Genomic DNA, 15,000 nt, shown 5'->3' with positions numbered 1-15,000 from the left:
ATATATATATATATATATATATATATATATATATATATATATATATATATATATATATATATACCCATCTACCCTCTCTGTCTCTCTCTCTCTCTCTCTCTCTCTCTCTCTCTCTCTCTCTCTCTCTCTCTCTCTTTCTATCTATCTCTCTCAGTCTCTCTCCCACTCTCCCTAGGTCATGTTAGGGCCAGTAAAAAGAAAGGCGAGTGAATTGTCCATCCAATTTAGATCAGGCTATTAAGCACTTAAGTCATTTAGAATGAAAAAAAAACAAGACGGAAAGAAAAGGCTCAACGGAGATCAGAAGTTGATCCAAGAGTGATGTATTATTGTAGTTGGGCATCCATTGAAACGCCGCATTAGTCATCCAGTAAAACGTCCATTGAAAATTCCCATTAGTCATTCATTGAACGTCCCACTAATCATCCATTGAAACGTCCCAATAGTTATCCATTGAAGCGACCCAATTGTCAATCTATCGAAACATCACACTTGTCATCCATTGAAATCTCCCACTATTCATCCATCAAAATGTCCCACTTTTGTCTATTGAAACGTTCCATTCGGCATCCATCGAACTGTCCCGATAGCCATCTATCGAAACGTCCAACTTGTCGTTCATTGAAATGTCCCATGAGTCATTCATCAAAACGTTCCATTAGTAATCAATTGAAACGTACCACTAATCATTCATCAAAACGTCCCACCAGTCATCTGTTAAACGTCCCACTAGTAAACCATCGAAACGTCCAGTCATCCATTAAAATGTCCCACTAGTCACCTATTGAAACGTGCACTAGTCATACATTGAAATATCCCACTAGTAATCCATTAAAGCGTCTGGCTAGTAATCGATTGAAACGTTCCACTAGTAATCCATCGAAACTTCTCACTAATCATCCATCGAAACGCCCCACTTGTCATCCATTGAAACGTCCCTCACTGACAACACCATAAGTATATATTTAGAAAGTAGCCAATATCTGGCTTGTCACCCAGAGCTGGGAATGGGAATTGACCAATGTTTTCCAGTTTTCTCTTTTTAATTTATTTGATACAGATTGATGTGTTACGTTTGAGAAATCTCCTACCGTGATTTTTCTTATTATTATAATATATCTTTTGGTCTGCCATTGAACGTTGCAATCAATACTAACTTCTGAGTGTTTTGTATGTTTAATTTCTTTTAGAATTTGTCACAATGATATACTTAAATTTTAATGATTTTGTTTATTTATCTGAATGAACTTCCATTCTCTACTTGGTTGTTGTCCTTTTGTTGCTTTCTTTCGTTTTGTTTTTTGTTTTCAGAACGATTTGTCCATACAGGAATTTACCATTAGCAATTAAAATAAATCCTGTTCATGGAGTCAGATATTTATCAATGTATAAAACCTTTTTTGTACTATGATTTTTCATACACGTCTATTTTCCTGTTTTATCACCATACTTCATCATCATCATCATAATCATCATCATCATCATCATAATCATCATCATCATCATCATCATGATCATCATCATCATCATCATCATCATCATCATCATCATCATTATTATTATTATTATTATTATTATTATTATTATTATTATTATTATTATTATTATTATTATATTATTATTATTATTATTATTATTATTATTATTATTATTTGATAGTGCATAAAAGTTCAAGCAATTTTTTATATTATATTTTGTTTTCCTATTTTTATGTTACACAATTTTACAACAGAAAATTTTGTATTTTTGAAAACGCTATCTTTCAATAAATTAATTCAACTTGTGTATTTGAAAAGTAAGTAACAACAAAGTTGATATGATTTATTTTCTCAAAGACTCTATCTTGCAGAAATGTTTACCTATTCTAGTCTGGAATGGTAACTTGTATATTTTGCATTCAAGCCTTGCCTTTTCGATTATTTATTTACATCTTGCTCGATCGTTCGGTTATCTTAAATGCTCACATTTGATTTAGACCGTAGTTTCTATTGTTTGTGCAATTAAAACACGGAGGAAGTTGAAGAAGTAAATCCAGAGAGACAAACGGTCGGGGCGCTTCTGTCGTTATCCTGTTTCGGGGAAGCTGATCACCACCTTTCAGATTGCGTTCAATATGGCGCACGTCAGGTTTTCACATCTTACTCGATGTCAACATGATATAAAAAGAGTTTCCTTTAAATAATAATAAATCGATCCATTTAAATAATTTTGATCGAAAAAGTTCCTTGTATGACATTCAAAATCATTTGTTTTTCATTTTACTGTATTTTTATGATTCCTCATCAAAAACAGCTATTTCATTTCATGACGTTGACAAATATAATCATCATAACAAACATTTATATCCTCTCAGATAATACTCATAATGTTATGAAAAAAAAACCGAAACGATGAGAACATTGCCTTGTCAATGAAATTCAAACTTAGACTCAACTTCTTCAGTGCTTTTCTTTTGCTGTTATTGAGCTTTAAGCATCCACAAGTGAAATGTTTGTTTGAAGTAATATGTTTCGCTCATTGTTAGAGAATGTAAAACATAACAGTATGACAAAGGTGGGAGAAATAGTTATACGTAAGATACTGCCCTTCCTGAGTTGCCACCGTACTGCTCAAGATGTTTTAAGATATATAAAAGTCACGGGACGTTGAAAGATTATATCAATATTTTATCTATCTATCTATCTCTCTCTCTCTCTCTCTCTCTATATATATATATATATTTATATAAAGGCTAAACAAATAATCGAAATATTGTCCCAGAACGTTTCGAGCTCAAAACCATTCATTCATCACCAACAAAATGTCAACAACAAAAAATAAACCAATTAACCATGGAAAAACACGTATTTTAAAAATGTTGGCCAGAAAACTCGTCTTTCAAAATCGATCGATTGAAATGACCCTCGTCTTGGTTAAAAACTCAAACTTCATGACGCTCCAGATTTGAGAGTTTTTTCCAAGATGAGGGTAATCTAACTTGATTGATATTTGAGGGACGAGTTTATCCCGGTTTGATAGGATGAGTCAGATGATTATATTTGTTCTTCAATGGTGTTGTTCACATTGAGTATATTGTTGTTTACAATGTGCTAATGAGCAGCATTGTTTTATATTCTTTATGTCCCCATATGATAAGGCTATTCAATGGGATTTTGCAATGCCAGTGCTTACGCCTCCGATATACCATAGTCATTCAATTAACTCTATTAGAACTCAAACATTGTGCTTATTTCCCAGCGGTGCTTAAAGATAGTTCGAAGATGACGTCACTCAGGCCTTTGTTATTGTCTTTGCCATCCGTGTTTGTGAGTTGTTCTCACTAAACTGTATTAATCAGACTATAAAAGTTCATGGTTACACAGAGTTTGTGTGTTGGTCCGTTATACTTCCGGATGGCAATGTTGTGAACTCCTTGGCCAAGCGCATTCTATCTATCAGATGTGGTGTTTCGGGAAGTTTTAAACCTCTTACGTTTCCATAATAGCATTTTAATTAATGAATTATTATAATTATAGATAGTTGTGCGGAAATGTGGTCTTGTGGAATGACACTCGCCTTTGGTCCAGATCTGAGCAGCGGCTAATGAGTTCTTTGCAAAGAGTCCTTTACTTATATTATCTCATCATACAGAGGTGTAAAATGAGTCTCTTGCAGTTAACAAACAACGTTGTCTCTGTCGGGAAAAAAAATTGTCTCGTCCTACATTTTAAGTGTTGCTGCTAGCTAGGCACCACTTGTAAAGCGGTTTGAGCATGTTTAGTGGGTATTGTGCTATATAAATGCTCAATGGTTTTTTAATTTATTTATGGAAGATCATATTATTCCATTAACTCGAAGCAAACACTGAAATAGGCACGAGTCAATTTTATGAAGGAATTGTTTAGGAAACAGTCAGAGCAGTATTTGTCACCCCTGTAAGAGTAATTTATATCCTGTAAGCTTCAACTATAATATAATAGAATTGAGCGTTACAGGTTGTTTTATAGAGGGTTCAAGAAATCCGCATTATCATAAGATAATCATAAGCCAAACGCGGCCCTTAACATAAGATGGACCCACAGATAAAAAAGATAATACGCTATATATATTCCGAAAAAAAATCATTCCTGGCCTAACAATAACAAAAACGCCATCCTCAGCTTCACACTCATCATCATCGTCCTCTTCGTCGTCATCGTGGTCGTCATTAACATCATCATTTTCCTCATCATTATCTTCATCATCAACACCATCATCAATATCATCATCAACATCATCATCATCATCATCATCATCATCATCATCATCATCATCATCATCATCATCATCATCATAATCAACATCATCATCATCATCATCATCATCATCATCATCATCATCATCATAATCAACATCATCATCATCATCATCATCATCATCATCATCATCATCATCATCATCTTTATAATAATAATAATAATAATGATAATAATAATAATAATAATAATAATAATAATATAATAATAATATAGATGATGATGATGATGATGATGATGATGATGATGATGATATGATGATGATGATGATAATAATAATAATAATAACTATAATAATAATAATAATAATAATAATAATAATAATAATAATAATAATAATAATAATAATAATAATTTAAAAAAATAATAATAATAATAATAATAATAATAATAATAATATAACTAGAAGACGAAGAAGAAGATCTCTATGCTTAGATTGTTGAGTGAACAATTTGCTTTTATTCAAGTATTTAACCCCTTTAAGAAGAAGAAGAAGAAGAAGAAGAAGAAGAAGAAGAAGAAGAAGAAGAAGAAGAAGAAGAAGAAGAAGAAGAAGAAGAAGAAGAAGAAGAAGAAGAAGATTATGATGATGGTGATGATTTTGATGATGATGATGATGATGATGATGATGATGATGATGATGATGGTGATGATGATGATGCTGCTGCTGCTGATGATGATGGTGATGATTTTGATGATGATGATGATGATGATGATGATGATGATGGTGATGATGATGATGATAATGACGATGATGATGATGTTGATGATTTTCTTCATCACTAACAACATCTTCATATTATTAGCAATCGATCAAGGTATATTATTGTAAGAGTTTCAATACAATAAGGACGCCTGACAGGCGGCTGTACAGAGCGTGATGGAAACGTGGCTTCATATGGCCTGTTGGAGGAATAAATGAAAAATATTGAAGCAAAAAGAGCATGATTATTCCACGGAATATAAGAGTTAATATCTATTTTACTTCTCTATGTTTTTCATACCATTTCTCAGACATCAGCATCGACGTCCCAGTGTCAGTGACTACCATCTACTTTGTCTTTTTGTCCTCCATGTTCATCCTTGCTGGAATTCTCCATCCTAGAGAACTGCTTTGTCTGTTCCACAGTCTCTGGTACTTGTTGTGTCTTCCATCTGCCTATCTCGTCCTTATGGTTTACAGTATCTGCAATTTGACTGATTCTAGTTGGGGTAAGTCTTGAGCGAGGTAAAAAAAACCGTTTGGAGACCAAAGTGTTGCTTTTGTTTTGTCCAGTACTTGATAAAATGAGTGTTTTTGGTTTTTTTTTAACGAAAAACCTTCCTGCTTCTAAAATGGAAAACAGAATTGATTTTCATTATGTTGAGAAAACATGACTTGTGGTTCAATACTAGGATTCCATTCGAGAGCATGAAATCTATGTGTACATTTGATGTTTGAGGAGTTTAACATGATACACGGTAATTCATTATTTTTTTTCAATATCAGAACTTTTAAAGTATTCTTGATTAATATGGTAGATTGCTATGCGAGTTTTACGGTTTGAATCCAGCAATGTTTAATATCATTTCTTGTCAGGAACCCGTGAGACCTCAGACAACACATCAGTGATAAAGAGAGAATCTTGGTACCAAATGTTTAAGCAGTTCTTCTACACCATCTTCTTGTAGGTATCACTTATCTGGTTTTGATGTCTACTTAATGCTGGTCTTGTTGCCAATGAAAAGCTCTAATAACGTATTAACCAGTTAACCGCCACAATTTGGTAAAAGAAAACTCGTATTTAGAAATCTGGCCAGATAAGTCGTCCGTCAAATATCGATCGATTTCAATGACCATCATCTTGGCAAAACTCTCAAACCTCGGACGTCTGATAAATCCAAACTTTGATAGTTTTTGCCAAGATGAGGGTCTTTTTTTAATTCGATCTATATTTGAAGGAAGAATTTTCTGGTCAAGTTTTTGGATACGAGTATTTTCCAGAATATGAATATGGCAGTTAACTGAATAAAAATACTAAATGATGTTATTGTCACTACAAAATTTTACAAATAGGAAAGAATAAAATACATAAAAAGGAAAAAAAGGCAAAGGAAGAGCAAAGAAAAATAGAAAACTACCCATTGAAATAAATCATTAGTAGACAACAATTAAATGAAAATTACACCAATGTTAATAACTGCATACGAACAACAATCTGAATCTGAAACATCTGAATAAAGGGAAAGCACAGCAAATAAAACATGATTTAATAGGAATGAAAGAAACAGCTGTTCAATATCAATGTTATTGCACTTAGGGTCATAATTCAACTCATGTTAAACCAATCATGTTGTGTGGTATTACTTTTCAATAGTTTTGTTTCCTATTATTGATAGCTTAGAAATTGTTCAATCTGTAACTATCCTTTTTCTCATTTGTGATTATTTTCTATCACGTTTTTATGTGATATTTTCTATTAAGTACCACTCATATCTCAGGGTTTTTTCAAACTCCTAGCTGCTGTGCGGCCCCAGGACACGATAAAAAGGGCAAGATGGAAAACAAGGAGATGGAAAACAAGGAGGTGCAAACCGTTACATCCTTCACCCAGGCCTCTGCCTTTGCCCGCTCCATATCGACCAACGCTCCCTCTGACGTGGAAGGCGGCTCTAGTATGTTATACCAACCCAGTTCGGTTGGTACGGTGTCCATGTCAGTGGGTGATGAAGACTTCAAGAGTGGATCATATGGATCCAATATGGGTAAGTCTTCAAAACAAGGTTATTTCCATGTTATAATGTTGTGAGATTATTATATTTTCTTCATTTAGGATTGTTTACAGGGTCTTATAGATGCATATATCTCTGTAGCCACGCATGAACGGAACTCAAAATGCCTTCCTTTTTCATTTTTGCCAGAAAATACTTCGTCTCATAATGATAGATAAAAATGTCACACATGAGTATCTTGACTTTTTGATTTAATTCAATACTGTCCTCGCCGACGACGCAAGGAAATGGCATTCTTACGCTCTTTACACTATAAGTTCAGTGAAATGCCAATGAATCATGCTTTTGAGTGAAAAAACTAAAAACATGTTGTCTCTAAAACGTTATGGGGTGTGCTTACAGCATGATTCTTTTAGTTTGTTGTTGTTGTTGTTGTTGTTGTTGTTGTTATTGTTCTTGCCGTTTTTGTCTTAAGAAAATATAACTTTAAGAATGATTTGATGACATCCGATTGTTCATGATAAAGAGTTTGATATGAAATTTACAGATTACCTAAGATTTTACATTGTAGCACACTACTAAACACGAACACAAAGTTCTACTTCGGGCGCTTTTTCACTCTCAAGGACTAAATGCGGCTTTCATGACCTTCATTATATTCACAAGTCAATTAGAACGGACTGGTGCGGCTTCCTTTTAAAAGTAATTATGCTGCTTGCATGCATAGCAAGTATGAAAACGGAGCAGGCTGATTTGCCAGCCATCGGTCATATCCAAAAGTAGGAATAAATTTATCGAATCACGAATCAACACTTTCAACGGAAGTCCTACTTGATTATCCTGGTTACTGATTGTCAATCACGCCAACCATCCAGCCCAGTAGGACATGTCACCAAAATTGAGATATGGCGACTTCAATTACTATGGTAATGCACTCCTTGCGTGATGTAGCCAATTAATGCCACAGAAATGAATGGAATGACAGAAATGGTGATGGGTCAAAGCCTGTGGTAATCTATCATTTACAATTATTTTACTTTCCCAATGCTACTCTGTAAACCAGATACTGATATTTTTACGTTCCAGGGAAACACGAGTAGTTTGATACATTGATTCGGGAGAACCACATTCTATAATGCATTGCTATACGTTATAATTGATAATTATTAACCTAACCACATCTGACTATAATTAATTCTCATGACGGCGAAGGTTTCAAGTATGTGTGGGTGATATTCATTTCTTGGTCATGACCATTGCATATTACCGTAGTTGCTTTATGCAAGATGCACAAAGGTGTTATCTTATACAGTACCGGTACCGGATGGTAGTACGCATGTACCGCGAAAGCTACCATTTTAGTTTCGTAGTCCTTGGATTTGCCCCCCTCCCCCCCCTCCCCTCCTTTTTTTATTCTTTAAGGTGTCCCAAACCAATAGCAATACGTACCGATACATGACGTCTGTTAGTCGATATTACATTTTTTTCCCGACAGAGACAATACTATGGCCAGGTACTCATTCTACACCTGAATACGGTGAGAAAATGTGAGTAAAGAGCCTTTTCCAAGGACTTAACATTCACGGCTCCGATCCGAAGACGATTGTCATACCGCTAGACCACATAACAGCACATATACCTTGTATATATTATATGGATAAAAACAACCTCTATACTTCCACTCCATTCCCCAACCATACAGAGTTTTCCGCCAATTTCCATAGCGACCTTCATTCCGAGGTGCTTCATGAGTGGGATGAGATTGAAGTGGAGGATGTTCCGATTCCAGTCGAGGATTGGCTCCCCCAGGAATTCAGGGTAATGCCTTAGTATCCCCCCCCCCCCTTTTTTTTCCCCAGTCCTAAGTCCTCTCCTTAATATTTGTTTTGCTTCTTTTTAATCAGGATTATCGTTTGCCAACAACAATGGGAATCCAAAAGTATAAGTAAGAATGCTGGATCTTATTCCGTTTTAGAACTATAATTATTATTTAACTCCTATTGTGCTAAAAATGGTAGGATCGAAATTGTTAACCAGTTAACTGCCGTACTCTGGAAAAACACATATTTAAAAGTATGACTTTGCAAAGTCCCAAGTTTGGGAGGTTTTTGCCAAGATGAGAGACATTTAAATCGATCGATATTTGAAGCTCGAGTTTTCTGGCCAAATTTTGAAATACGTGTATTACCAGAATACGGCATTTAACTGGTTAAAAAACGTGGTTCTTTTTCAATGACAAGTTCTACTCTTTCCTAATGAAAGGATCAAGGGAGATTAACACTGCCAATGTGGGCAAGATAGTAAACAAGTCATTTTTGGAGACACAATTTAAGTTTCTCTTATTTGTATGTTTTTCTATATCTTTTCTTTGGTGTCTGTGTGTGGGGTGGGGGGGGGGGGTGTCAATACATTATTTTTATTTCGAAATGTGAAGATATTTTCCTTATTTATATAACTCTAGCTTGCAAGAATAAAACACATTTTTCATCTTGGTTTTAAAAAACGATTAGATACTTCATACATTCATCAACGTCAAATTTCTCGGGAAATCTCATAGAAGACTGGTTGACATGTTGAAAGTCACAGTTTCATTTGATCTATATAATTGTATGTACAGGGATGAATTTTTTGTGGGGGGGGGGGGGGGGGGTTGGACGGTTATGAAATTTGATACCAAGCAGACTTAGTTTGAAACATTTCGAATTTTGTACGAGATTGGATTCGTTCAGAATTTGATTGATATGTAATTACATAAGGAATTGACAAAGACAAGCGTTTAGCATAAAACGTATGCTTTTTCAAAGAATGAAAGTGAGATTGTTTCCCGTTTTTTCAATAGATCTACATCTAAAGTTGTACTAAAATTAACATTCATCATGATCAACAAATTATGTAGGTATACAACTCATTGTCCTATTCTTCTTTGTGAGCATCACTAATTTTCTATAATCAATTCTTATTTTTAATTAACTCAAGTGTTTGCTAACATCTCTTTTTATCAATGATTAGCCTCTTTTTCCCTTTGTCTATTCTCATCTGTATCGACGATAAATAAACAGAAGGAATGACTTTTTAAACTTTTGTTTATATTTGAAAGAATTTAACACTATTTTGCCATAAAGCATATAGTTTTTCTTTCATTCGACGCCAGTCTTGATATGAAGATCTTTGCATATTCTCCGAATGCCCCATTAGGTTTTTTTAAATGCAGGAGGCTTGATCTGTTGTGGCACACATTTTTACTAAAAATCGATCGCTGTCCTGGTTTAAAATCAAAATTGTTTCAAATACATTTAGAAGAGTTTTTCATCGCAAAGCAAAAGAATGTTGACAATGTGTTGAAAAGTTCTTCAATATCTACTTATCGTTTACTTAAAATTAGAGGATCACACAAAGTAAATGAGATGTATTATTTAGGGACAAGAATTAGAAATGAAAGATGTTTCGTCAGTGCACGACAGAACTATACTCATTATTTTATTTCCTATTTGGAAGACATTTTCCTCATCTTTCTTTTTCTCCCCATTCAGGAAATATCCGAGCTTGGTAGTAAAAAACGAATTAATATTTAACTTTATCGTGAGTGCAACTATAAAATGCCTTGATTATTTTTGGCCCAAAAGACCGTTGCCTTATGTTTTGATAAAATAAAATGACCACACTCCAAAACTGTCCAAAAATCTGAAATCTAAAATTATTGAAGCCTTTGGTTCAAGTTATTTTGACGAATTTTTTTATTGTGCATCGTTATAGTAAAATTTTCTTTCCAAATAATAATAATGTGTCGACATTGATAGTTGTAAATATATTATATACGTACATTTCCATCCAATGGTTTTACATATTCGAAATAGGAAATAAAGATATTCTCAATTCGTCACAACTTATCATTATATGAAAAGTGGAGTGCAAAGTTCGAGACTTTCAGATATCCGATAGCTTTGTCTATTTGAAATCAAAATATTTCCATTGATAGTTTATATTATTCTTGAACTCCTTTTTGAATTTCGAACAGGTTTTCAATGTCACCGGGAACTCGAATTGAGAAGGAGATCAACATTTCAAACACACGTGTTTAAGAATACTTTCATTATACGCTATCCAATTATCTCACCCAAGTTATTTCTTATCGAAATTTACAATGAATGACAGCGCCTGTGTCTTGTTTGTGTTACCAAAATTTGTGACAAAAACTTCTCACTCCCTTTTCTGCAGAGAAAATACACCAAAGTCTTCCGTCGACATGGCTTTGACAGCACACTTTTCATCAAAGGCCTCACAGAAAAGGATTTGAACCGTCTTGGCATCACGACCAGGGGTCACGTCCAATTCCTCATGGCACAGATTTCTCAGTTAGCTGCCTTTGAAATTGAACACAAAGTGCCGGTAAGTCCCTCGACGAATTTTACTTTGCGTCACAATTAAGCTCATTGATAACCTGGTCCCATATAAATATTACGTGAATACAGCGCCTTGTAGGAAAAGCGCGCATTCCCCAGTTAAGTATAATGTTTAATGCTTTGAGCCATGTGGAATACGTGGATCAGCGCTATATAAATGCAGTATCGATTTTTCTTCCAAGGATGGAAACAAGTGCGACTTTACGGTCTAGTGGTATGGGTGACCCACTTCAAATCTCTTGGCGGCGCGAAGTTAATTCCTCAGACAAGGACTTTTACTCACATTCTCATACTGTGTAAAATGAGTGCCTGTTAGGTATAAGCGTATCCCTGTCAAAGTGAATACTTATGGCGCCTTCCGGGCGTTATGTCGCGTCCTATATGTTGATTTTTGTTGTGGACGTCTTGTGCTTACAGCAAATTTTAGTGGATATCGCGTTATATAAAAGCTCATAAATGCCTATTTTTAAGCTGAACTATCTTGTACGATGCGCTCATTTTACTATGGGTGATCAAAATATTAATCTCTGAAATTATTTTATAAACTATATCCGAGTTTAGAACAAGAACTTTCAGGGACACAAACCTCTTTAGTAGTCTATAAATCAGTCGCTCCAAACGTATTAATTACCTCTGATGATGATGACGATGATGATGATGATGATGATGGTGATGACGACGACGATGATGATGATGATGATGATCATCATCATCATCATCATCATCATGGTGATGATGACGACGACGACGATGATGATGATGATGATGATGATGATGATGATGATGATGATGATGATGATGATGATGATGATGACCTGGTACTTTAAACTAACAGATTAAATATGAAAAGGCTATAAAGACCCCCATGAAAATAAAAACTTCCTCTGTGTACATAATTAATGATAAAATCCATCCGTATCATCATATATAATCTCTCGAAAGAAAAGTATAACCAATGTATTATGATTAGAAAGCTTTTCGTTTATACAGTGACAAAACACTTATATAAAAAGATTTTTAGCACGCCACTGATTTTCCACCCTTTCTCTTGATATATCATATTTAGATGACTTCCAATTTTTAAATTAAACCTGAGACTTCTAAGAATTCTTTAATCTAATACTTTTTGACAAATTGCGGGTAATCTTAAAATGCAAATAAAATAGAGAGTTGAGGTAAAAATCTAAAAAGTTGTTTTGTCCTTGTACGTCGATATGGTAGACAATGTATTTTGTCACTCTTTGTGTTTGATACTAAGTACAAAGATTAACGAGAATAATGCACAGGCTTTGTGTGGCCCCTTTCAAAAGTTGTATCTAATGCCTTGGACATATTGCGCAATGAAGAATATTACTACGGACCAACAGACTGTTAGTTTGAATCCTAGCAAAATTTATACAACACTTCTCTTTTTTCTTGTTGGAGTGCTTATTTGCAGTAGTTCTGCAAATAGTGAGTTTCTTAAACCAAGCCATAACGAACCACTACTGCAAATACTGCAACTACGAAACGAACTTATCAGTTTGCAGTGCTACTGAAAGGAACAGAAACTACTATTTGCAGCAGTACTGTAAATAAAGAAACGCAAAATATAATAATAATAATAGTAACCTAGCATTTATTCTGCTCATTTAAAGAGAGAGCAATATAAAAAAGAGACCATGGTTTCGACACTAAATTTGTTTTTCAGCTTTTTTTGCCCTTGCCTTAACACCAGATTGTGTTGATTTCTCTTGGTGAAAATGTTTACACGCTTTGCATAATGGGTAGCATGGCATCTCAGGTATAATAAACACTCGAGATTTTATATAGCGTAATGTCCACTAAACGCGCTCAAAGCGCTTTACAAAAGCCAACAGCAACACTTAACATTTTGGAGGAGACATGACGCCTGTTAGGAGATATTACATTTTTTTTCGACATATAAAACGCTATTGACAGCAAAGTATTCATTTTACAGCTGCGTTTGGTGAGAGAATTTGAGTAAAGGGTCTTTTTCAAGGATTCTACTATGCGCCGCTCAGAGCAGGACTCGAACCCATTACCTTTCGATCCGAAGGTGAATGTCAACCACATGACCACATAGTCGCACAGGGTATCAGTGGTTTGATTCGCAGTCTTGTTTCAAATTACTTGTCTTTTATTCCTCTAACAATGGGAAGCGGTAGTCGTGACGTCACTCTTCTGGTTCAAAACTCATTGGAAGTGTGTAACCAGTCCCCCAGAGGGCTAATTATGAATAGGATACATATTGAATCATAAGGTGGCATAATTATTTTAGTAGCAGAAGGTATAGGCATATTCTTATCATTTCGGATGGTAAATAAGCGAGGATGGGTGACTTTTATTGATGACCTGCAAATCTATTATTTTGGCTAGAAAATAAGATCCCATCACTCTGAAATCAGAGGATCAGTTGCTAGTTTCATACTTTCAATGAGATTGGAACCAGTATTATGACATCAAATTTTTGTTCCCAATTCAGTTCGTACATATTTTCAACGGGAAACGAATTAAATTTAACAGTCGTATTTTATAATATCTCGATATTCAGATGTATCTCACCTCTCGTAAGACTCATAATGTGATTTATGACGTCATGCTTGTTACGAAAATGACAGCTCTAGGAAAATTGCACATCATCAAATTAATTACTTTTTCCAATATCTTATTTTAAAAATTAAAAATTAACGATTACGCCCTTTCGCAACGGCATCATGAATCCCTTCGCCTAGGCATTCCATGAAGGAATATAGATAATCGATCAAACAAGATGTCTGATGTCAACAGGAATCACCCATGTTGTCCAAGTGAGCAATTTGGGGGTTAATAATCTTGCTCAAGGGTAAAAAAAAAGATAGTGCCTGAAGCGGGACTCGAATCCTGGACCTTCCCGATCACAGTGCAATGCCTTAACCACTTGGCCACTTTTACAACAATGGTAAAAATGCTGACAAACATGCCATGGTGTCAAGTCTGACATGGATGCTCGCCTAAGAATATGTAAGGTCAGAAGATAGGCTTTTGATTCTATTTCATTTTCATTTCCGGGAAATCCATTTGTATAAACTTTTTGAACCTATCCGTGTCCGATCGATTCTCTATTAGTTCAAAAAAGAAACTTCGCATTGATGGGTTTTTAAGTACTTGTAAACGTAATATGTCTACGTTCGATATCACGCAAATATACGAGGACACGTTCATATCAATTAGATAACAATGGAGATTGTTTTTACCTGTTATCATCTCATACTACGACATATTATTGGAGTCAAATTAATAGAGATGTTTTTCATAATTCTTGACTTGAACACAACAATTATAGCCATTTTAACAATAAGCATGTACGACAATCTAGATTATTAACCAGTTAACTGCCGTATTCTGGAAAACACGAATTTAAATTTTTTGCCAGAAAACTCTACTTCAAATAACGATCGATATAAATGACCCTCATCTCGGAAAAACAAACAAACCCCGCCCTCTCAAATCCGAGACCTCGCGAAGTTTGCCAAGATGAGGTTTATTTTCATCGATCGATATTTCAAGGACGAGTTTTCTGGCTAAATTTTTAATACGTGTTTTCTACATTACGGCCGTCAACTTGTTAAGAG

The 15,000-nt window shown here is 34.7% G+C and overlaps 1 protein-coding gene across 3 annotated transcripts in view; it reads left to right on the top strand.

Moving 5' to 3' along the window:
- LOC144971229 (uncharacterized) overlaps nt 1-15,000 on the top strand; it is a 46,810-nt gene that overhangs the window by 22,782 nt on the left and 9,028 nt on the right. For all 3 annotated transcript variants that reach the window (XM_078911738.1, XM_078911740.1, XM_078911737.1), the window contains exons 18-22: nt 5,289-5,486; nt 5,854-5,941; nt 6,775-7,019; nt 8,689-8,804; nt 11,202-11,372. In XM_078911738.1, the coding sequence (XP_078767864.1) occupies nt 5,289-5,486; nt 5,854-5,941; nt 6,775-7,019; nt 8,689-8,804; nt 11,202-11,372 (818 nt within the window). The remainder of the gene's footprint in view (nt 1-5,288; nt 5,487-5,853; nt 5,942-6,774; nt 7,020-8,688; nt 8,805-11,201; nt 11,373-15,000) is intronic.

Source organism: Berghia stephanieae, chromosome 4, assembly GCF_034508935.2.
Source record: "Berghia stephanieae isolate SIO BIC M18660-M18661 chromosome 4, UCSD_Bste_1.3, whole genome shotgun sequence".
NCBI lineage: Eukaryota > Metazoa > Mollusca > Gastropoda > Nudibranchia > Aeolidiidae > Berghia > Berghia stephanieae.
Note: the sequence above shows the minus strand (reverse complement) of the source record. Positions and strands in the feature narration are given on the sequence as shown.